The sequence below is a fragment of the Vicugna pacos genome, chromosome 13 (assembly GCF_048564905.1).
Source record: "Vicugna pacos chromosome 13, VicPac4, whole genome shotgun sequence".
Classification (NCBI taxonomy): Eukaryota; Metazoa; Chordata; class Mammalia; order Artiodactyla; family Camelidae; genus Vicugna; species Vicugna pacos.
Window position 1 is genome coordinate 44,195,022 of NC_132999.1, and position 24,496 is coordinate 44,219,517.

At 50.3% G+C, this 24,496-nt stretch overlaps 1 protein-coding gene across 4 annotated transcripts in view; it reads left to right on the plus strand.

Annotated features, from left to right (window-relative positions):
* The window catches only part of PHC2 (polyhomeotic homolog 2), a 97,975-nt gene that overhangs the window by 48,855 nt on the left and 24,624 nt on the right, over nt 1-24,496 (plus strand). For 2 of the 4 annotated variants that reach the window (XM_072974832.1, XM_072974831.1), the window contains exons 2-9: nt 1,073-1,282; nt 3,972-4,130; nt 5,189-5,266; nt 5,708-5,872; nt 7,623-7,775; nt 8,902-9,214; nt 21,082-21,500; nt 21,775-21,940. In XM_072974832.1, coding sequence (XP_072830933.1) covers nt 1,127-1,282; nt 3,972-4,130; nt 5,189-5,266; nt 5,708-5,872; nt 7,623-7,775; nt 8,902-9,214; nt 21,082-21,500; nt 21,775-21,940 — 1,609 coding nt within the window. In that variant the 5' untranslated portion in view covers nt 1,073-1,126. Of the gene's footprint in view, nt 1-1,072; nt 1,283-3,971; nt 4,131-5,188; nt 5,267-5,707; nt 5,873-7,622; nt 7,776-8,901; nt 9,215-18,037; nt 18,108-21,081; nt 21,501-21,774; nt 21,941-24,496 lie in introns of those variants that run through there. The other 2 variants (XM_031683993.2, XM_072974833.1) reach the window with 2 other exon arrangements.

Here is a 24,496-nt window from a genome sequence, read left to right on the forward strand (position 1 = left end):
ACATGGGTAGAAGGAAACACTTATATATATGAAAATTAGGATTTTAGGAATAGCATGAAGGAAAAAGAGAGGCACTTGACCTCAGACCTAGGTATGCCTTTGCCTTCCTTCCATCCCAGCCCTTCTCCACTCCGGAACACATTTCCCTGAGGGGGTGTGCATCTTCCAACTCTGAATCCTGATCATAAGATGGCCCCTGAAGGCATTTTTGGTGTCCCTTAGCGACTGGGATAAAAGCTCCAAGAGGCTCACCAGTTCCACCTGGAAGAGGGTTGATCTATTGGGACCAACAATGGGAACTTGGCTGGGGGCAGCTTTAACAACCACAACAACAGCCAGTGCATAAGGAACACTTGGTATGTGCTTGACACCCCACTAAGCACTTTGTGTCATTAATTCACTGGATCCTCCCAACAATCCATACACTCATATGTCTGCCAAATTAAGACAGAAGGTTAGAGAAGTGTGACTCGCCAGTTTTACCCAGCTGGTAAGTGGCAGAGCCAGGACTCAGACCCAAGTCTTTCTGATTCCAAAACCTATGATTTTAACCAAATTGCTCAATGAAACATTAGATCAGAGAGCACTCAGTGAGTACTCCACGGAGGAAACAGGGACTCCAGACATACTCGAAGCTCTTCCAGCTTTGGAAACGAAACAAAATAAACACTTCAGTTTATTGCATTGCCTCTGTCTCTCATTCTGTTCGCTCTAGATTTTTAATTCCATTTCTTTCAAGAACTGCCTGTATAAATATGGACAAATAATAATGTGTCTAGTGTTGAGTTTCTCCACTCTAGTGATGAAAAAGTTGATGGTGTGAGGATGACCCCTAAGATTCCTCCTAGGAAGCCGGTCATAGGAAATCCGCCTCGGTGCCTGATTTTTTTACTGCCTCTAGCAGAGTAACAGACTTAGATTCAGGCCTCGCCTAGCAAGCCAACCCTGGCCCTGCCCTCCTGGTGGCAGGTGCAGCTCGAGACCTCCGTTCAGGCTGGTGGAGGGCGATGCCTATGTGTGCTTCTCTAGTCAGCGTTTGTTTGACATTTCACTTCTGCCTCTTTCCTCCCAGCACCTGCCTGCTCTTCTGCCACCCGAGCACCCTGACGGTGCCATCCTGTAGGCCATGGAGAATGAGCTGCCAGCCCCCCACACATCTAGCAGCGCCAGTGTCGCCAGCAGTACCAGCGGGGTCAGTAGCAGCAGCGGTGGTGGAAGTGGCCGCCCCACGGGGCCCCAGATCTCTGTGTACAGTGGCATTCCTGACCGGCAGACGGTGCAGGTAAGACTCCACCTGACCTAGGTACGACATCAGCTTCCATGGTCTGGAGAACAACCTGGGTGTCGAATCTAGCATGGGCATAAGAGAGTATGTCAGTGGGCAGATATTTGTGCACAATTAGAGGAGAAGCGATGCCACATGGGTTCAGTCGAGGAAGTTGGTGGAGAGTGGGGATACTTAGCACATTTGAAAAATTCCTGTCTCACCTGGGATTCAGGTCCCAGAGTGCCATCTGGGGAGGATAGGCGTGTGAAAGTTTAAGGGGCAGACAAATAAAAAATAGCGAACAGAAAAAGTGACTGAGGGCTGCTCAGCCACAACCTAGACCCACTATCTAAGTGATCACTACTTTGTAACAAATCTAAGCTCCTTAAACACAGTGAACCCAAAAAGAACCCCAAAACCATCCTCTGTCTTTGCAGCTTTTTACCTTCTTCCCTAAAACAGCAGTTTGCAAAATGTCATCTGTGAGGTCTTCCAGGTGATTACGCATGGTCCCAAAATGCAGTCGTGACCACGTATTACCATCTACCATGTGCCCCACAGCGTACGAAGCATTTTGCCTGGTTATCTTCTCCTCTGGTTGTGAGAATGGGTATTATTAGGCACAATAATAAAATTGAGAAAACTGAGGCTTAGAGAAGATAGTGACTTGTCCAGGTTCACTCAGACAAAGACAAAAAAGCTGAACCTGAGTATCGCCCCGCAGACCTGTGTCCTTCCTCACCACAATGTCTGTTTGAGGCTCCTGGATAAAATTAGCAGGAAAGAGAGACTGCAGCTGAGAAGTGTTTACTCTGAGAACTTTGCTGTTACTTTTTGGGTGCACTGGACAAGTGACCTCATCCTGCTTTGGCCCTGGGCCCAGATTAGGGAATGGAGGAGAAGCCACAGCAGATGGTGAGAGGGCCTGGAAAATCTGGTTAAAGATGACCCCATTAGATACTCTGGAATCTTCCCTTAGCAGATAATCTCCCAGTTACCTCGGCCTCACACTTCATAAAATCATGCTTCCATCCTTGCTGCCCGCCCCCACCAGGCTTCTTCCCCTGGCCCTTTTGCACATGAGTATTTTAGCACCAATTTCTAGCAGCTGACTTTAGGATGTGCCCTCCTTCTGCCCCTCACCACAATTCTAAGAAGGAGGGGTTTGGGGTTTCTGGTCTGGCAAATGGAGTGACCCAAGGTTGTGTTCCGCCCCCAAGCAGAACCTCTGGGGCTCCTCCTATTTCTACTCCTCGACATCCCTTGGTGAGGAGCACTCACGGTATCTCTACTACTGCTGTCTGGATGGCTGGGAGCTACCTTTAGGAGTCTAAGGGAAACAGAGAGGCTTAGACAAAGGGAATAAGAAGAAGGAATTCTGGGGAGGACAAGGGATAAAAAGAACCGAGTTCATGTAAACCAGGACCCTCAGAGGGGAAAGTACACTGAAAGAAGTTGTGGAGGAGCTAGGTGGGGGTGGGGATCTGGGGAGACCTGAAAGCCCTTGGAGGATCTGTGATATCAGCCTATTTTTACAGAACCCCGAATCTGAGCCCAGAGGTTGTTTCACCCTAGAGCCACCAGCCCCTAGAAATCACACTCAGCAGGAGAGAGCCAGACTGGAGGTTCACGTGCTGGGGGCAGAATCCAGGGTGGGAGCAGCCCTGTAGCCAGGGATTCAGCAGAGCTAAGGGGAGGAAGTGGGCCAAAGCCTGGCCAGGACCTGTGTAGGGCACCCCATAGGAAGATGGAAGGAGAGTGACCAGGTAGGGAGAAGGGAGGAGAAATGTCTCTGGGGCTAATGAGAAGAAGACAGAGGATCTCAGGGCTGGGGGAAAGGCATTGCTCTTCCTCATTCCTGGGGAGGTGGGAGATGCTTTGAAGGGTGGGAAGATGGGAGAGGATCAAAGAGCAATCTTACGTTGTTTCTTAGAGACTGTGGCTCAGCCAGTCTCATCAGGAAAGTGGGAATAGCAGTAAGGCCAGGGAATGGGAGGTGTTGGCTCAAAAGAGGGAGCGATGGAGAGAAGGAGGGAAAGAGTGAAGAGGAATGCAGCATCCCAGCGGTTACAGCATCCCAGTGGCTGCAGCATCCCTGCTCTGCAAGGCCAGGGGAACCATCTTCTGAGGGACCAATATGAACTTTCAAGCAGGTATGGGCAGGTGCTGCTGGGAGGGTGTTGCCCTTGAACAGGTTTTAGTTTGGCTGGCTGTGTGGCCAAAGGTGGAGTAGGCCCTTCTTCAGACTTGTCTCTTTCTTCCCACCCCTTTCCTCCTCTCAGCCTTGTTGATTTTCATTTCCCTTTGTTGTCATCATCCCCATGGTCCAGTTACCCCCATCAAAGGCTGCAGAACCGAGGGAAAGGGGGTACAAACAAGACTGGCTGGGACCCAGTCACCGGAGGCTTAAAGGACTTCTGCCTTCCGAGCTCCCACGGCCCTGGGCGTTGGTCAGAGCAGCATGTGCCGTCCGGATCCAGGGGGAGCAGGGAGCGTGTGTGCTAAAGAGAAATGCAAGATAAACGAGGCAGGAACGTGTGAAGCTTTGCAAACAGTGGTCTCCTCCACTCCCTAGAGAATGGGAATCACAGGCTTGGTCCTTCTCTGAGCAGCTGGGGAGAGAGGAGGTTGAGCAGGTGGCGTCGCTGCAGAAGGGGCAGGTCTGCAGTGAGCTTGCCCCCGGTCCCCCCACCTCCCTCTGTAGGTGATCCAGCAGGCCCTGCACAGGCAGCCCAGCACCGCGGCCCAGTACCTGCAGCAGATGTACGCGGCCCAGCAGCAGCACCTCATGCTGCAGACCGCAGCCCTGCAGCAGCAGCACCTGAGCAGCGCCCAGCTCCAGAGCCTGGCAGCTGTGCAGCAGGTAAGACAAAGGTACAGGAACACCGCTGATGCCGCCCAGGTGAGGGGGAGAAGAGGCAGGCGCTACACGCGGGCTCCCATGAGTTCTTACTGGACCCTCAGAGAGCCCTTGTGAAGTAGGTACAGTCGTCACGAGCGTCCTTCTGCAGATGAGGAGAGAGGCTCTGGGAGGTTAAGCACCTTGCCAGAGGCCACACAGCTCTCCAGTGGAGCGGCTGGAACTCACAGCCCAAGTGGCCTGGAGGGACCGGGACGGCCTGCCTTGACACATCACTGCCTACAGGGAAGGGACCGAGGGCCCAGGGAGGTGTCCACGGAAGAAGCCCATCACCCATTCAGCTTGCTGCCTGCCTTTAGTGGCTGAGAAGAGCTCAGTCATTCATTCAACAGAATTTGTTATGCGCCTGCTGTTTGCCAGAGAGTATGTCCCGCACTGAGTGCACTGTGGACCCTGTCTTCTTGGAGCTTATAGTGGGTGGACAGCAAGTAAACAGAAACTCATATAGACAAGGAAACAGCACATCTAAATATCATGGCTGTGATAAGCCCTGTGAAAGAGAAGAGCAGTCGGCTGTGAGTGAGTGACAGGGAGGGCTGCTTTAGACAAGGTGGTTGGGGGAGCCTGTCTGCTGGAGGAAAAGGAAGCCGACACTTGAGGGATGGGAAGCTGGCCAAGAGGAGAGGCAGGCTGGACATTCCAGACAGTATGTGCCCAGCTATCCACGTGGAGGCCCGTGAGCCTGACGTGAGCAGTGGGGTGAAGCAGGGGGCCGAAGAGAGCAGGAAGCATAGGTCACAGTCATGGCTGACGCTTTGAGTGCTTATGTGTAAATGCTCTGCCTCGTGTGACCCTTTCAGCAGCCCTCCAAGGTAAATACTGTTCTTACCCCCACTTTATAAAAGAGGAAATTGTGACACTTGCTTGAGATCACATAGATGAGACAGAATAAGGGTTTGACTCCTGACCACCACCCTGTCATGCTTCCTGTGGAAGGTGAGAGCCTGGGAAATGACTGAAGGAGATCTGCACCTCCAGTGACAAGAATTCTTCTGTCCTAGGCAAGCCTGGTGGCCAACAGACAGGGGAGCACCTCAGGAAGCAGCGTGTCTGCACAGGCCCCGGCCCCAGCGTCCTCGGTGAGTAGGACACAGCGCAGCAGGCAGGGGCCCCAGCTTCAGGACCAGCCCCACCCTCCTTGTCCAGAATGCTTCCAGACCCAACTGTGGTGAATCCTTAGCTGTGTAGAATCATGGCCGGTATCTATTACTCTTGCAAGGAAAAAATTTTTAAAGTGCAGGCTGATTTCTAACTCCCTTTAATTACTCCCCATCATCTTTCCAGTGTCAGGCTCTCTGTTCATAGCTCAGTCCTCTCCCCACTGCATCCTCCCCGCAGCTCTGCACGTAGGCCAGATGCAGCAGTGCTGGGGGAGACCCAGGGCCCAAGGACCAGAGACGGTGCAAAAGAAGTCTGAATCTGCCAAGGAAGGGAAGGGGGGAGAGAGAGGAACGGACGAAGGGGCACAGCGTTAGCCCTCAGAGCCTCCTGTTCTCTGCTGCACATGCCTCTCTCCTCAGATCAACCTGGCAGCCTCCCCAGCTGCAGCCCAGCTCATCAACCGGGCTCAGAGTGTCAACTCAGCCGCAGCCTCGGGCATCGCCCAGCAGGCTGTGCTCTTGGGCAACACGTCTTCTCCCGCCCTGACCGCAAGCCAAGCACAGATGTATCTGCGAGCACAGATGGTGAGTACCCAGCCTGGGCCACAGCTCAGGTGGGCCGGGAGGACGGAGGCAGAGAAGTGGGGAGCTGGGTAATTAGAGAAGAGTGGGGTTGAGAGAAGGGTGGGGGAGAAGTGCTGGGGGACAATTGGCATAAAGAAGGGGGCCTGGAAGGCTGAGCTGGAGCTTTGGTATGGGCTCCATGACTTGAGGACAGGTGGGGCTCCAAGTCAAAATAAAGTTACCCCTGATGCCTCCTTTCCTTCCCCTCCTAGAGGGAAACAGAATTGCCCTCTTCTTATCAGAAACCATGCCGTAAAATTAATTAAGGTAGAGAATGCAGGGGCCTGTGCCCAGGTGGTCCAAGTACCCTACAGAAGTGGGGTCTTATCCCACTGTGACAGTCCTCGCAGGGACTGGCCACCTCTAGTTCAGGGCCAGAAGTGCGTTCCAGCCCAGGTGGTGAAGGTGGCAGCGGTTTCAGAACATGCTGTCCAGCTGGGTCCCCATTCCCACCAGGGTCACCCTGTCAACGTTCATCAGGGGGGCTTGCTTGGGCTGAATGTAGTCAGGATGGCAGTGGCCCTGGATGTGCATGCCCAGAGTCCCTCCTTCACACCTGCCCTTGAGAGGTCACAGAGGTCCATAGTAACCTGGAGGTTCCTAATCTTTAGCAGAATGTCCTGGGAAAACCGCAGCACACACCTGAGGAGGCAGGAACATCTAGCTCTACCCTGGGCTCCAATCACTGTGAGTCCAGTCTCCTGTCTCCCAGTCTGAAGAGTTCTCCTTCAGCTCCTCGACACACTATCCTGAGGACTATACACCCCCACCTCTCCCTTGGCTCCTGCAGCCAGAAATGGACCCTGGAAGCTTTCCTGGTCCAGCTCCAGCACTTCCATTTTTGACTCAGAGTTCACTGAGATGCAGCGCCATTCCCAGGGAGCAGCCTTGTAGACCCTCGGTGTGGAATAGACTTCCACTCCAGGGAGCCAGGCGGCCACCCGTGACACTGCCCAAGCCTGCTCTGTCTTCAGTTTACTCTGCCCCTTGTCTGCTCAATGGCCCCATCTGGAGCCCTGCAGGCTGGCCATCCTCCTCCCCAGAGCGGGGTACACAAGCTTGGAGGAGCACGCTGTTGGACACTATGTGTCCACATACACACCACTCTAGACTCACAGGGAATGTCACGCAGAGACCCTCAGTCACCTGCACCCCACAGAAGGAGAAGCAGATCTGAGTTTCGCTCTGGGCACTCTTGTTCCTCAAGCATTGTTGTCTCTGCGGGCGCGCACACACATGCTCACAGCCTACTCTAAATTTGACAGAAAAATGGCCAGAAGAGTACATCTAACTTGATCCCTTCTGGCGGAGAGTCCTGTTCTGACCCAGACCTGGAGTCCAGAGTAGGTTAGATCTAGAACATGGTCCCAGGGCATCTGTCTCAGCCCACGGTCCCTGCTGACCACGATGTTGCAGAGGGGGTCTTGAGGGGGTCCTGCGGTTGTTGTGCTTCTGGGGGAGCTCCTCACAGAGGCTTCTGAAGTAGACCTGACTTAGGTGCAGCCCCAGGACGGCCCCCACCCCTGCCCCTTCACTGCCCAGCCGGGCTCAGGCGTGACGAGCCTCTTGAATAGGTTTTTCAGGAGATGCCCTTGAACTCTTCCCCTTTTGTGCCCCCTGAGTCCCCACATCTGCTCCCTGGCTAAACTGTTGTCCTGTGGCTGAGCCCACATTGGGCAGGTAAAAGGCGCCTCGTTTCCTGTGATTCCAGGCCCAGCCAGGTAACCTGGTGCAGGTAGCTAGGAGCCTAGGCGGCACTGTTCCTTTGTCCCCTCAGCTCATCTTCACGCCCACGGCCACCGTCGCTACTGTGCAGCCTGAGCTCGGCACTGGCTCCCCCGCCCGGCCCCCCACCCCCGCCCAGGTGAGGAGTCCTTGCTTGTGGGAGGGCGGGGGGGGGTGGGCACCCCCACAGAGGGGCACCAATGCTGGGTATGGTCCTAAGCCCTGGAAGAGCTTTGAATCTCTGGAAAGGTTGGGGTCCTCTAGGAAAGCAGTGGGGAGATAGGACAACCCAGTGCTCTGAGACTTGCTCCTAATTCCCCACTGAGAAGTCCTTGGCCACCCCTGGCTCTGCTTGATGCCCCAAACACAGGTCGGGAGCCAGCAGCGCACTGAGGCCAAGTCATGGTGGTCGTACTACTGCTTTACCTGACACCCTCCCTGGGAGAAGCTCTGTTGTTGCTGCTTTTTAAGAGGGAAATTCCACTCTGATGACACATGCTAGCACCTCTAGGAAGGGAAAAACGGCAGGGACCAAGAGGGAGAAAATATGGGTCCTGGGTCCCTACCTTCTGCTGGGAGCAGACAGACATTGCTGTGGATGTAAAGATTCTGTGGGCAGCGGGGAGAGGAACCGTCTTCAGCTTCAGGATGGGGACCCACAGGGTAACAAGACAATCAGATTTGTCAGATGTGAGTCTGGCACAGCCTCCAAGTGTCCAGCAGAGGGCACCAGGGACCAGGTTGAATAAGCACGCCCTTCATGGTGTATGTAACCCTTGTCCTGAGGACAGGATAATCCTTTGGAGGATCTTGCTAGTCAATTAACTTTCACTTTTGCCTCTGCCGTTTCCAGTGTGGGAAACCCCAGGCCCTGCCGCATCTGGGAATTCTTTCTAAGTGGGGTGCACCCCATCCTGATAGTTTGGGGGAGGAGGGGAGGTAACAGAAAGGAGAGAGAGCCTGGCCTCCCTGCCACGGCCTGCCTCAGCCTGCCCCAGCCTGGATAGACATCCCTGCTCAGAACTTAACTTCTTCTGCTGATGAATCCAGTCACTAGCACTCTTTCTGATTCCTTTAAAAACTCTACCTGCTTGTGGTTCTTCTTTCAGCCCCTATCTCATTCTCTCTCTTTCTTTCTGATTTTACAACCCACTGTCCTATTCACCCATTCCTGGATCCATCCCTAACTCCTTCCCTCTTTGAACTGTGTGTTGGCATGGCTTCTGCCCACATTCTCTGGACTCTTATAGACCCCTCTTTTCCAGGTTCAGAACTTGACCCTCCGAACACAGCAGACACCAACTGCAGCAGCCTCGGGCCCTACCCCCACTCAGCCCGTCCTGCCCAGCTTGGCCCTGAAACCCACGCCAGGTGGCAGCCAGCCTCTGCCTACCCCATCACAGGGCAGAAACACTGCTCAGGGTTCCCCTGCAGGTGCCAAGCCTGGCACCACTGACAGTGTGACGGAGCCACTCAAGAAAGTAGAGGGCAACGGCAGTGTGCCAGGGAGCTCGGAGGGCCGGGCTGGGCTCAGCCGGATGGTGCCTGCTGTGGCAACCCACCCCCTCATTGCACCAGGTAAGGGCTCCGGGAAGAATAATCCTACCCCAGAAAACTCAGAAGGCCTGTGGGTCAGAGGGAACCTATCAGACTTTCTTTTTCCCATGGACATGCTAAGATGTCAGCCATATGTGCGTCTCTCTGTCTTCCCTCTTACAATCTTGACATGTTTGTCAGCTCCAGATTCTGTTTTATGCTTCTTCTCATCTAGCTTCAGAGAAGGCAGCCACATCAGCTAGGATAAATGAGACCTTCTTTACAGTGGGCACCATGTGATTCTCCGAGCACACAATCATAGCACTTAACCTTGAGAGTGGAGCTTGGCAGTTGGACTATTTTGAAATTTTCTGAGAGTCAGCAGAAAGAACAGGGGCTAGCCAGAAGTGTGTAAGAACCACACAGGGAGATGAGGAAGTGGGAAGCTTGTTTTCTCATCATTCAACAGACATTTGTTGACTAATATTCACCAACTATGTTGCCAGTTCTCGGTGTACAGAGAGAAGTAAGACTTGGACCCTGCCCTCCAAGGAGAATCCGGTCTGGAGAGACAGACAAGTACAATGTGATATGGTGTGCCAAGCGCTATAATACTTGTGAGCTCTGAGCCCTGGAGGGACGCGGAGGCACTATCTAGCCTTGGGGAGAGGAGCCAAGAAAAGCTTGCCAGGGAAGGTGACACTTGAGAATAAATCTAGCAGATTAAAAAAGTAATAATCCAGCAGATGACTTGTGAGGCAAATTCTGTGAAGGGGATGAATCACTGTTCCCTGGGGCTAGTCTCTTTCCCTGCCTGCTAAAATTCTCCCAGCACTGCCTGTTGTAGGCAATCTTTAATGAGAAAATCAGCCAAGAGCCCTAGAAGCCAGACTTACCAGTCTCAGGAATAAGACCACGCTGTGGTTACAGCACAGAAATACAGTGGTGGGCCACGCGACTTTGCGTCACAGAGAGAGTTACCCTGGTCACATCCCGTAAATAACCACTAATCCTCTCCTCATTCAGACCATTTTACCATCCAGTCTAACCTGCATCTTTTTTTTTTCTTGAGAGCCTACTTTGTGCTTGTTACTAGATTAACAAAGATGGTCAAAATGTGATTTCTTACCTAAAGGAGTGTGCAGTCAAAAGGAGGGAGCCAGATATATAAGCAAATCCATTCGGCTGCATAAATTCCATTGTAGGAGTCAGTATGAGGTAAGTGTGGGCCCAGCTGGGCACCCCAGTGCCAGGCAGGACTGGGCGGAGATGCTGTCCTTCCGAGGAAATGGCACTGGGTGTTAAAGCAGGAGCATTTCCCCAGCAGACAAAGTAGGGGAAGGAGTTCCAGACAGACACGGGAGGCACAAGTGGAGCGTTGTGACAGTGAGCTGGGGAGAATGTGACTTCAAGTCCTTTATTCACCCTTTTGAGGCTTCGAGGACGAAGGTGGCCTCTGCCTCCAGTGGCCAATCCGAGCCGAGACAGGCACCGCCCTGCATAGGCCTCACTGCCCTGTGGCTCCAGCTGTTTCTCAGTGTCTGGCACTGCTCTCTCCAGAGACTAGTCCAGCCTCTCCTTTCATGGAGAGAGAAACTGAGGCTCAGAGGAGAAAATCTGGGGGGTCTTACAGTGTGAGTTGATAGCTGCCGGGAGTAGAGTGAGGACCCCAAATTAGCATTTCTTCTACCTGTTCACATAATCTACAAACCACAGAGCAGCATCGGGACTTCAGAACTTACTGAGAACCCCATTTCTTCCCAGGCCAAGATGTAACCCCCTCCCTAGATCTGAGCCAGCCCCCCAGATTCTAAGGACCCATCCAAAGAAAGACTAGTTTTTAAGTTTCTTTCTTGGGCTCGTAGGCAACCTTAGGGCCTCAAGAAAACTGGACAGAAAGCAGATCAGCCTGATAAACCTCTGCTGTGCACTAGATAATATACTGGGCATTTTTATGTACCCTACCTCTTGTAACCTTCAGAAGAACCCTGTAAGGTAGATGTTTTTATCCATCATTACAGATGAGAAAACTGAAGCTCAAAGAGGTTACCCGAGAACTACTATGTGTGTCACTCAAGGTCACATAAGTATTACGTGGCAGAACGGGGAACCAGTTCCACGTCTGGCTGAGTCAGTTCCTGTGCTCTTAATCATCAAGCCGTGCTTGCCTCTTTCAGTTCTTACAGTAGTTTGGGGCTTCCTAGGCCTTTCTTATTCCTGACCCAAAGCTCAAAGAGCCTGCCAGTTTTAAGATTGTTCCAGGTTTTATAGAGTCTAGTAGAGGGCTCTCTTCTCTTGAGCCTGGTTAAGGTGAAGGCCAGTGAGTTACAGACTGAGATCCAGGGCCCCACATGTCTCCTGGGACTTACAGTCTGTGGCTATAGGTGGTACAGAAACCAGTGGTCCCCCAAACTTTCTACGGAGCAGCTGTGAGCTGCAGACCACAAAGACCCTCTTCCCAGTGACTCAAATCAGTGGGCTTTGCATTGTTCCTGCCTCCCGCTGCCCCCTCCTATTCTTCCTTTCCTTTCCCACCCCTTCTCAGTGGTTCCACACCCCACCCCCACTGCCCACATGGAAGGCAGCAGAGAGTTTCAGATGCTGCTGATCCTCTCCGAGCCTCTAGAACAAAAAAAAAAAGACTGAAATAATCTTGACCTGCTGGGGAGCAGCCTGGAGCAGCACCTGCCCAGTTCCCCAGGCAGAGGTAACTTCTGGCCTTCTGCCCAGCCACTGTGAGTGTGCTGAGGGATCAGCGTGTGCGCATGTGTATGCATGTGTGTGTGTGTGTGTGTGTGTGTGTATGTGTGTGGAGGTGGGGAGAGAGGGTGGGGGAGTGGAGTGGCAGGTTTTTTGTTTGTTATTGGAGCATTTTTCGAGCTGGCTGGCTGGTTGCCCCCAGGGAGAGTAACCAGTGGAGACTTGTGGATGGAGGGGGAGAGGATGGAGGAGAGCAGAGAGGAATGTGTCCTCCTGGGGGCTGTTTCCTCCCAGAGCAGGCAGACTGCTCTAGTCCCAGCTGGGACTGCTCCCACTGACAGCTGTTTGGGGGCAAAGCCCCTCCCCCATGGCAAGCTCCCTGCTGTTCTTGCTCCTGTCACCTTGGCAACGGGCTTCTTTAGGCTCTGCAAATAGAAAAGGTCCCTTATGCCCTGAAAAGGGGTGGGTGGGTGGGGGAGGGGAGTCAGGGGCCGAGAGCAGAGCCTGAGAGTTTGGGCTTCTCTGTGATCTGAGGACTGAACCAGGAGGGCAGAGAGGGACAGGCTGCAAGGTCCCATGGGCCTGGCTTCCAGAGAAGCTGAGACCTAGGGGAAACCACGCCACAGCTCCTGATAGTAGGCTGGGGTCTTGGAGTCCTCAATCTAGTGGCTAAACTCAAAGCCTTGGATGCACACTCAGGCTCAAAGGTGAGGAGAAAGTGGCTGACCAGGAGGGAGATGCTGTGGTGAAAGAGAACTATCCGTCATTGAAAATCCTGGGCCCTTTCCCCACGATTGTGCTCCAGATGCCAGGTCTTTGTTCCATGTCCTCATCCCTCCTCAGGTCTCAGGAAGGAGAGGGAATTCACTGCTGGGGAGGCCTGCCACACAGCGGCTTTGTTTTATCACAGAAGAGGTTTTGTGTCAGGGAGTGGTGATTCTGTCTGCAATAGGCTCGACAGCATGATGCCTGCTGATTCTAGGACTCTTGGGTACCATATTTCCCTCCCAAAGCAGCTGCCAAACTGTGGGGTAGATACACTTTCACTTAGAGAATCCAACAGAAACCAAAACATACAGCTGTTATCTAGCTGGAATCAAATCCCCAACAATTTTGATGTTAAAATCATGCAACCAGCCATGAAGGTCATTTCAATTATGCACTTTAGGACCAGATTTAGCTTACTCCTTATCTTAAGGGAAAGCGGCTCCTCCTTATATGAGGGGGGAAAAGCCAGCGGATATCAGCAGAAGAGTTTTCTGTTTTGCTTAACATCCCTCTCCATGGGTGTGTACGTGTGTATATGAGAGAGGGAAAAGAAACAGATTGTGACACACAAAGGGCCTTGGAGCTGTTGAGCATCCCTTCTTTCCTGAAATCCTTCACCCTAAGCTCCTGTTATGTTCATTGCTGCCAACTAATAGTAAGAATGCACAACCACGTTCCAGGCACTGTACTGAATGCCTAACGTACATATCTCGTGTAATCCTAACAATAATTATTCATCTTATAAAATGAAGAAGACATGGCTCAGAAAAAAATAATTAACTACCATCTCCATATAGTTTATTTCTCTTTAATTGTTCAGCTCCACCTGAAAAATTATTACTCATTTAGCACCTATTATGTGCCAAACATGATATGGGAGCTACAGAGTTGAACAGTGCAAATTCTAAGAGGGGATGTGGAAATTTGAGTTAAACCTTGAGAAATGAGAAAGTTTCAAGAACAGATCTGAAGGGGGATTATCTCAGCTGGCACTGGGAGGAACCCACGCCCAGTGGCCATGTGTAGGTGTGACCATCTGTGCACGTGGGTGGGCCCTGCAGCTCCTTGCTTTTCCCCAGCCCCACTGCCATTAGCTGTGGGATTCCCAACACAATCTGTTTGCCCTAGTGTTTGACTCCAGCACTTACCTTCTAGCGGAGCTTGTCTGTCTTTCCATTTAGACACCAGCCACCTGTCCGCAGATGACTTCTCAATATGCGTCTATCTCTGTCCTCCTCCTCTCTCCCCATGGATTTCCAGCTGTCTATAGGCCCTTCCCAAGTGGGTATCACCCCACCTACCTACACATTTTTTAAAATTTGGAGACTGATAAACAAAACAAAAGCAAAAACCTGGAAGTCTTCCTCTACGGAAGGTTCCCCCTTTCCCGGTCCCTGACCACTGCCCACTGTCACCAGGTATTCCTGTACCCAGGCTAACCATCTCAGGGTTGTTTCGACTTTATTTCCCTTCAGCAGGGAGGCAGAGAGTTCTAGTGGGAAAACATAGGCTTCGGAGTTAGACCTGGTTTCGGACTCCAGCTTCCTCACTTACTAGTTTTACGCCCATCATCAAGTTAATCTCTGTAAACCCCAATTTCTTCATCTGTAAAACAAAGATGATTATATTTACAACACGCTGTAAGGATGGATGAGATGGCCTGCAAAAGAGACCAGCACAGTAGGTTCATGATCGTTCCCTTCCCCTCCTCACTCCCACCCTCTGTCACCACCCAGTTTATCACCAGGTTCTGGCGTATCTTCCTCTGTGTCAGCTCCCCACTTTGCTTAAGGCCTGCGGACTGTACGAGGCTTAACTGGCGGCCAGAACATCCACTCATAGCTGCCAGAATCACCTTCCTCAGAGACTTTAGTCGTTTCTTGTTTAGAAACCTGCGCTGTGTCTTTATTTCCCGCTGTATCAGTTGCAATGCCCAGTCTATAGGAAGGATTCAATCATCGGTACACTAATGACTTCTGACAGACTGTGACAGGGGTCGGGGCCTTCAAGACCCTCCCCAGCGGCCCCATGAACCACTTACTGCCCAAGTTCTCCTCACTCAGATCCTCTGCCTCTTCCTCTCCCACCCCGACCCCTTTGTGAGTTACTCGACCTGCACAGACCTTTTACCTCCCCTTCTGTTGTCATCCCTCCAAGATTACCTCCAAAGTTCTCAACAGCCGCCAGCTAATACTCGAAGCCCTGCCGCTTTAATTTGTGCTTGCTGACTTGTGCCATTCACTCCCCCGTCAGCATTTTTTTGAGAATTTGTTAGATACAAGGCACCATGCCTCGTCTGTCAAATGAAGTCAGTTTTCCCTGAACCTGCTGCGTTGTAGAAAGCCCTTGGGAACAACTCTCTGTCCTTGCTTGTAAAAAGGGAACACTGCCCATTTGCCTCAGAGGCTGAGTGTAAGGAATGAATGAGACATAAATTATCAGAATGCCTTGAGAAGTTCAAAGCAATATACATATGGTAGTATTTTAAGAATAGCTACCATTTACTGGGCATCTACTATGTATGAACAAAGGCAGTGAACCTCTCCTCTTTGTGGTGTAAACATAATATTCCATTTGATACTAACAGCTAGTCTGTGAAGTATGTATCACTATTTGCAGAACAGAAAGTCAAGATTCAGAGAGGTTAAACAGTCTGCCTTAAGTTGCACAGCCTATAGGTGGCAGACCCAAGATTTAAACTAGATCTCTCTGATTCTAAAACCCTCTCCCTTTAGCCAATCTGCTGTACTTTCATCCCTCATCTACCGTGGGTGGGTAGTTTCTTTCTTAATACTGTAAGCTGCTTTATAAGGAATCCTGCTCACAGAGAACATTTGGTGGTCTTGCCAGGTAGCTGCAGAGCAGGCCTGAAGACATGAAGGCATAGACAGACCACCACAGAGGGGCCCTGCAGTCAGCACCCCTGCTCTTGTAACCTCGTTTCCCCTTCCGAGGAAACTTCCCTCAGCTCCCTTTCCCCTCTCGTATTCCTCCCAGCCCTCAGCCTGGAAGGACTGCATCTTGGAAAATAGGTTTTCCTAAAAGGAGCTTCCTCGTCTATTTCTGTGTAATGGGACTCTGACCTCTAGAGTCAGTGTCAGTCTCAGCCACTCCCTGCAGCCCGATCACATGAGACAGAGACATCTCTGGAGATGAGTAGCCTCTTGAGGGTGCTGACATAGATTAGACCCAACCTAAAACTGCCTCCTCTCTGGCTTCTCTTGTGTAGTCACCTCAGGGTCAGGCGAACAGGATGCCCTTTGGGTCCCTGAATGCTCCGTGGTATTTGATGCCTCTGAGTTTTCCTGCCTATTCTTCCTTCTGTCTTCTTCCTCACTCTGAAACATGCTCAACACCTACTTCCTCTGGGAAGCCGTCTCTGCTTTCCTTCCCAAGCTGAATCCCCTTTCTGTGTTCCCAGCAATCTGCACTCATCCCGTCATAACATTTACCAAGTTATGTCGAGAATGTCTGTTTACCAGCTGTCTCTTTTACTAAACTGTAACCTATTCTAGGGACCATGTTTTAACCAGCACCAAACATAGAATTTAGTAGGTGCTTAGTAATGTTGGTTGAGTGAATGAATGATTGAAAATATCTCTTCGTTTAACTCTCTAAACCTTGAAGAGTAGCAGGTAATAAAAAGTTAGGCCATTCCTCTCTCATGGGCACCTTCTTCTTGCTCATAATCCGGGTAACGTCAAACACTAGTCAGTTATTACAACCATAGAAAAATAAATGTATGAGCAAATCTCCAACCTATGGTTGGGATGCTTGCAGCTCCCGTGTACTTTGAAATAGGAGTCCTAGCATTTCTGGACAATGAGCTGTTTCCTGCATACCTGAAGCCTTGGGATCAATGGAGATCCATTACTGATAAGTTCTGGCAGTGGATACAGCAAGCAGGGTGTGCCAGTAATCCCTCACAGTCAGCCCTCCTGCATGGGGGATCTTAATCCTCTTGTTGCTAACCACTAGCTGTTTGGGGAACAGTGAATTGGCCTCTTCAGATTCTAAGGAGGCTGTCAAGGTTAGAGCACCGGACGGGAAGATGAGCATTGCCTGGAGTCTCTCCTTTTAGGGAGGCCCTAATCTGTGACGGCCCTAGGCCTGCCCCTCCTCTGCTCCATTAAAGAAAGGGCTGATGAGGCCTTCCAAAGCTGTGGCTGAGGTCCCATGGAAACAACCTTTTGTTCCTGAGAAGCAATGAGCTTTCCAGCTGCAGAGGATGGGGCAGCCAAAGTAGATACAGGGGAGAAATGAAGCCACTGGACCTTAGGGGAAAATAAAGAAAGGTCCAGAGAGATTTCTGTGCATTAATATTTTTTAAGCTGATATGCCCCATCCTGGCTGTAGGGAAGCAGAATGTGGCCTCCTCTGGTGTCAAGGCTTCAGTGTGAAGTACCCACCTTCACCCCCCCACGCTGAGCTGGGAGGACGTGGGAGAGGGAGAAGTGATTGATCTCACTGTGATCAATGGCAGATAGTTGCTAAGCATCTACAGACATGTAGATTGTCATGTGGAAGGGGAAAGAAACATTAAAACCTAGTTCAATTAAAACGCATCTTTAAGTTTAAAAAAAAGAAACATAAGACATATCTTCGACTCAAAAAGCATATAGTCTGGTCGGATAGATAGGAAATAAACACACAAAGTGTAAAAGTATTCCAGTTTAAGACACCACTTTGTAAGATGTGCCATGATTTTTTTTTAACTCTAAGAAAGAGAAGCACTACCAATTTAACATCATCAGCTCTAATATGCAATCCCAATTCAAAAGACATTAAATGGGGGTCGGGAGTAAGAATCAATGAGATACATACGCAAGATAGCACATGTTAAGTCACAAATGAATAAACAAACAAACCATCAAGGCATTCGGGACTTCTGAGGGAAAATTGAGGGTTAAGGTAAAGAGAGAAAACGAGCTGAGCCTGGGCCAGAGGAGCTTAGGCCTTACTGAGATCACTGAAGCAGAAGGAGGGCATTCCAGAAAGTGGAAGCCCTGAAACCGGAGCCAAAGAGGCACGGGGGGAAGTGAAAGTGATGCTGGAGGGCAAGGACTAGAGCAGTCGGGTGGGGGAAGGTGAGTGCAGGAAGGCAGCGAGCAGAGGTTGGATGGGAGGAGGGTCTTCAATAACCCAGAGTGCTGATAAAACCAGATGGTCCGTGGGGTTACACCCATCTCGTCCATGTTCTGGCTCTGAAGAGGAGAAGTTCGGTGGGAGAGACAAGCTGGAGTCCCACTGTGTTGTCATTCATTCATTCATTCAGCAATACTGATTGAGCATCTACTGAATTCCAGGCACTTTGGAGGGAACAAAGGAATCCTAAATTCTGCCTATCAAAGGAGATGAGTCGCTGACTGAGATAACTGAGATACAGATACCATTGTTACTCCCACTTTAAAGATGGTGACACAGAGGTCCAGAGAGGTCCAGAGACTTGCCCAGCCTCCCACTGCTGGTAAGAGGCAGGAAAAGGATGATAAGGATTTGGTTCATGGCCCTCTAGACAGTATGAGATAAGGCACAGACTTCCATATAGCAGACAGTGAACAGTAAAGATTGCTTGGATCAGAGAGTGAAAATTGAAAGGTTAGTTGATGTTGTAAGAAGATCTTGAATGCCAGGGGCCTTAGACAACCACAGACAAAGGAGAGTCTCTGATGGTTTTTAATCAGGGATCAGATCTGAGCACTAGGAAGATTAATTTGTGATCTATCTACAAGGTGGATTATAGTGAAAAGAAACTGGAATCAGAAGGACCAATTAGAAAGCTATTGCAACACTTTAAATAAAAGGAATTTGACTCAGGATAATGCTGGAGTTCAGTCGTGGTCTTTGCTTTTAATTAACCTCAAAAGGTTAAGGGGGTACACTCCCTGCAAAATACCCTGGGGTCTTTGATCTACAAAGTTATCTAAGATTTCATGAGCTTTGTTTCCAGACTTGGCATATCCTAGCATCATTTGTTCTAAAACAATGGCCTTGGGTTTTCCACAAGTGGCCCAGGGTGGGACAGAGAGTGGGACAGAGGGGAGGCCCAGCGATTAAGGGCCAGGAGGCCAGCAGTTGCCTCTCCCATTCTTGGTAAACAAATGTGTCTTGTGCCCAACTACATTCTGTAGGTCTAGAACCTTCTTCTCTAACCTTCCTTTTACCACCTTACACGTCCTGAATTTTAAACCCTTTTCCTATGCTAGCCACCCCCATCAGATTGTAGAGCTGGAAGAGACTTGTGTGATCTCCTAGCCCAAACCTCTGACCTCACAGATAAAACCCTGAAGCCCTGGGAAAGGAAAGGGCCTGTCTCAGGCCACACAGCCAGTTGGTAGCAGGACAGCCTCTGACCCTCGTAGCCTCTCTGACCAGCAACATCTCCAGCTCTCGGCTCAGACGGGCAGCTCCTAGAAGGACTCTCTTCCTGGGGCAGGAATTCACTGTTTTGTATTAAGGGAGAAAAAGTTTTACTCAAGTCTGCAGCCATGATACCCACCACTCTGCAGATCTTCTTGGCTGCTGGAGCCTAGCCAGGCACTTGGTGGCGTCTGCAGTACCTCTCTGGTGTCTTAACAAGGGTCGTCTCAAAAATCCCTGGTGATTAAGTTTGGCTGAATAACAGTCTTTGATTGTTAAGCTTTGAGCTATTCAGTGTGAAATTAGGAGACAAAGCTTAGGTTGGGGTCAGGGGCAATTTACAATCACCAAATGCCCGTTAGCAATTTCCATTTGGACCTTCTGCCGTCACCTCAAATGCCACACGCTTCTCTCAAAACCTCATCACTGTCCATGTTTTTCTCTCTCCCATCACTCCCTGTTATCCAGGCAGTGAGCCATCCATACTCCCTCCTCCTCTGCCTACAACTCGTCACCGGGAGCATTTTGTTATTCCTTAACACCTCTTGTTTCCATCCCTTCCTTTCTATTCCTATTGGCATTCTGCTTGGAACTCCTTGTTGGGCTGTGATGAGCTAGTTGGAAACTCGCGTATAAATAAACAATCCAAGAAAGCAGGTACCTCCCCTAACTCTGTTTGAAATCTGCTTACTTTGCCCTGTGTCACGGGATCCTTTTTAAATGTTAGCTCAAGATCCAGAATTTACATTCTCCTCATTGGCTGGGAGCCTTTGGTTGCAAAAATCTGTCTGTGAGCTTCCAGCCATGGCCCCCTGTGCCCTTGCACGGCACCGCCTCCCTCTGCTGGCCCTCCAGCCACAGGAATCCCTGTGGAGGACAGCTTTTAGGCAGGACAGATTCAGCTGAGCGGTCTTCATGCTCAGCTGGCCTGGGTGCCACTAGACAGAGAGGGAGCAGCCTGAGGACAGTTGATCTCTGAGCTGAGTATCCTGAATCCCTACTGTCTGCGAGGCATGCAGTGGACACTGGAGGAATTACTAAAAAGTCTTAAGAATCCTCACCTCAAAGGGCCAGCCTGGTTAAGATGGAAGAAGAAAGCGCAAGCAGCAAATGGCAACACGTGAGTTCCAGTTCAGGACAAGCCGATTATTTTTTTAGCCCCCATCTAATACTAGGCATCATGCGAGGTTCTGGGTAAACAGATGGTTTCTGATTATGAGGGGTTCATGATCTGGAAGGGAAGACAGCTAGGGAACAATTGTAATCCACTGCGATACATGTTGTTATGGTGGAGGTAAGCCCAGGGTACTTTGAGAACCTAAACCTAGCCTGAAATAATTATTTTAATTAGAGCTAGAAATGACTGACCATGACTGAGCACCAGGCCTTGGGCTGGGCACATTATGCCATCTTCCTCTCGTTTTATTTGTGCAGTTTTTTCTCCTTTCATCCTTGCAACTTTCTGGGCAGGAATTATTTTTGTTTCCAATTTTCACACAAGGCAGCTGAGGCCTAGAGAGGTTAAGCAGTTAGCCCAAGGTCCCACACTAGGTAACAGAAGGAACCAGGACCCCAGCCCTGGGCTGCCTCTGAGGACCACTGTGTGCAACCCATGCTCCTGGGAGGAGGCCCAGCCTGAGTAGAGCCCAAAGGTTGAATAAGAACCAGCCTTCCAGAGCTGGGTTGGGCCATGGGAGGCTGCACCTGTTGGAGGCATGGGGAAAAACGAGTGAAGGGCATGGAGGAGAGAGAGAATATAGCACACTGCAAAAGCCAGTGTTTCTCTGAACAGCTGGACTGATCAAAGAAGGCTTCACAGGGGAGGTGAGCTTTGTATTGGGCTTTGAGGGACAGCCAAGGGCCCAATATTTCAGCCTAGGAAGAAAGTAAGAAAACGAAGAGAGACAGTTGGGCCGTGACAGCGGCCAGGCTGGGCTCTAGGAGAAAAGACGAAAGAGATGAAAGCAAGAGACATTGAGTTGGGAAGCCTTCTTTTTGTGGACCTGGGAGGGGCCAGAGTTGGGGGACATGGCAGAAGATGAGGTCAAGCCACGCCTCCTAACTCGTCTCTCCCTCTTCAGCCTATGCTCAGCTGCAGCCACACCAGCTCCTCCCCCAGCCATCCTCAAAGCACCTGCAGCCCCAGTTTGTGATCCAGCAGCAGCAACAGCAACCATCACAGCAGCAGCCGCCGCCCCAGCCATCACGGCCAGGGCTCCAAGCCCAGTCCCACCCCCAGCTCACCTCAGTCCCTCCGAGCCTGGCCCTGCAGCCTAGCCCCGAGGCCCATGCCATGCCGCTAGGCCCGGTCTCATCCACTCTGCCTCTCCAGTGCCCCAGTGGTAACCTGCACAAGCCTGGCAGCACTCAGCAGTGCCACCCTCTGACGCCAGACACTGGGCCTCACAATGGATATCCTGAGGGCCTGTCCCACACCCCACAACGCAGGTTCCAGCACGCCTCGGCTGTGATCTTACAACTCCAACCTGCCTCGCCAGTGGTGAGTAAGCCAACTCCAAGGCCCCAGGAACAAAGGGGGAGGACACAGCCCAGGGAGCCCCACAGCCCCCATTTGGATGTGTTTCTCCGTGAGCTGAGCATTGACGTCCTCTCTGGGTATTCCAGGAAAGAAAAGGATATTCCAGCTCCCGAATTTGGGGCTGGCTGAATCTTAACGCCCTGGCCTTCTACCCAAGCTCCACAGAAACAGAGGATGGGTCCAGGAATGTCAAGGCAATTAACGAGATGGTCATCTCTGTCCTGTCCTCTAACAGCCCCAGCAGTGCACCCTTGATGACTGGAAGGAAGTGGGAACCGCTGAGAAGAGTGGGCCTGAGACTCGGTCTGGTCCATCACCGCATCAGCAAGCCATCATCACTGCCACGCCAGGTGGCCTGCCTGTACCCAAGAGCCCTAATGTCCAGCAGTCCCCAGCTCATGGTATGAAGTGTAGTGGGGCCCTTGGGGGAGGGGAAGGAGACTGCCTTGCTTGCCATCTCCTGGCACATTCCCCTTGGGCAGCTAGAATGGGAGGGAAACTATCTCAAGTCTCAAGAGGCAAGAAAGAAGCAGGGTAGGGGGAAATGGCGGGGTGGGGAGAAGATGAAGCAAGGATAAAGACAGGGGACCCAGAAGGTATAAAAGGACAGAGAAGGAAAAGGAGAATTGAAAGTTCTAGATGAGGCCGCCATGTCACTGCTGTCAGATGTATCTGCATATCCACATGCCAGGTTGCAAGTTCACATAGGTATCCAGTTGTCTCCATCCTCTGCTTGGAGTTGTAAGTATGGCAAGATGGCTGCATAGCTCAAAGCTAAGGGCAATGCCTGCGGGGAGCCAGAAGAGGGTTCAGAACGAGTCAGAACGAGTTCAGCTTATGGAAAGCATCCTTGGGGGAATGGAGCTCAGCTCTGAGCTCTCCGTCTTCTGTGAGCACTCAGTGACAGGCAGGCTTCTCCGTAACCAGAGACTCTGCTGGATCCCTCTGCCCTGGTGGGAGAGTCACAGCAGTACCTCTGCCTTCTCAGAGATCTATTGGCTTTCCTTTCCTTCTCTGCCAGTGTGCAGGGCAATCGTGGCCCAGATCTCAGTGACAGTCTGAGCCACGGGCCACCTACAACTCAGGGAGGCAGTTCCAACATCAGACTAAATGTGTGCTGGGAGTAGGGGCAGGGAGAGCCAAGAGAAAAGGGGTTTGGAAACGGAAGAGGGAGACATGAGAAGAAAAGTGCTTGGGGACAAAGTAGTTATAAGTGCCCTACAAGGAAGAGAGGATGGGATGAAGGAAAAGGAAAGTAAAGGCGTATGGAGATGGAACGTTAGAAAAAGTACAAGACAGCAAGGAGGCCGTCGTTCCCTTGGCACACTTGCAGTGTTAAGGGGTTTTGAAACCATTTTTGAAAAGCAGCCCATTCCATTGTGGAACTGCTCTAATTATCAGAAAATTGCTCTTCAATTTAAGGCAAAATCTGCTTTCCTGGGACTTCCACCAATGGTTGTGATTCTGTCTTGTGGATTGTAACAGAATCCATCTCCTGCAGTGTTTATAGACAGTTATGTCTCTTTCTGCTCCCTCACCACATCCACCACTTAAAAAGAGAGAGAGAGAGAGAGAGAGAGAGAGAGAGAGAAAATTACCAGGTTAAACATGAGACATTCTATTTTTCACCTGTCCCGTGTCAGTTCCTCCCATTCCCACCATGCTGATCATTCTTGTCTAGCTGCATTCCACCTTTTCACTAATTCTCTTAAAGTGTGATACCCCCAAACTAAGCACATTAATTCCAAATATAAAAAGCCACTAGTCACCATAGTTTGGCACCTGGACCAAGCTTTATAAGCCCTTCCAAGGGCAGACTGTTTCCTAGATCTGGGTGGTAGCATAGAGAGGGACTAAAATTTGTTGAACTCCTACTATGTGCCAAGTTCTATTCTAAGTTTTCCTTTACTCACTCATGATAACCCTGAGAGAGAAATATTATTGTCCCCATTATTTAGAGAAGGAAACAAAAGTTTGCAGAGGCTACAGGTCACACAGCTATGAAAGGGCAGCACCATGACTTTGGCTGCAGGGGTAACTCCGCCACCTTCCTACATCAGGATGCCACACCTATGGCCCCACATTAACTCCTTCGACCCAGGGGAGTGATACCATTGGTTTGCAGAGCACTGTGTCACTGGAATTCCAGTGGGGTTGGGTTTGGTTTTTGTTTTTGCAGTTTTTTTTAAACAGGAACTGCTCTCACTTCAGGTCTCCTCAGTCTCCAAAATGTACAGTTTCTATTTTGAGCCAAAATATGATTAATTATCTCTGTTAAATATTATCTTGTGAATTTAGCCCACAGTTCCAGCCTAGCAAGAAAATGGTAATAGTTAATAGCTAACATTTCATGAGTCCCCTCTGCCAGCTTTACATGCATTTTCTCATTTAATCCCGACAGTACCCTTTGAAGCAGGAACTTTTATCATGCCCATTTTAAAGATAAGAAAACTGAGCCACAGAGAGTATAAGTAGTGAGGCAGGAATGTCTTATACCTGATTTTTGTTATTCATTATACTAACTCCTCTGCTTAACTTTGCCATCTGTAAGTTATATAGCATGTTTTCTTTGTCTTTAACCAATTTGCTGATAGAAATATTGACTAGGACTTGAGTGAAGACACATGCCCTGTCTGCAGTTTGATGATAAACAACAGTTTTTGCTCAAGTATTTGTTATCCAACAACCCCTGAATGGACTGACATTTGCCAACCTTTCTTCGTCTTGTCTATAAAGCTCTCAAAAATCTCTTTCTAAAATCTAATCAAGATGCTACACACATAACAAAGCATCCTGCTCCTGAGGTACTAGCTCATGAAAAAAGTAAGTTTTACACAGTGGAAACAATTGTCAACCACCCAAGGTTTAAATATCCATTCTGTATATGGTGAATGCCTGCTCTGTGCAAAAGCACTGTGGGATGGGAGGTAATACATAGAGAAATCAGGTCTGTAACC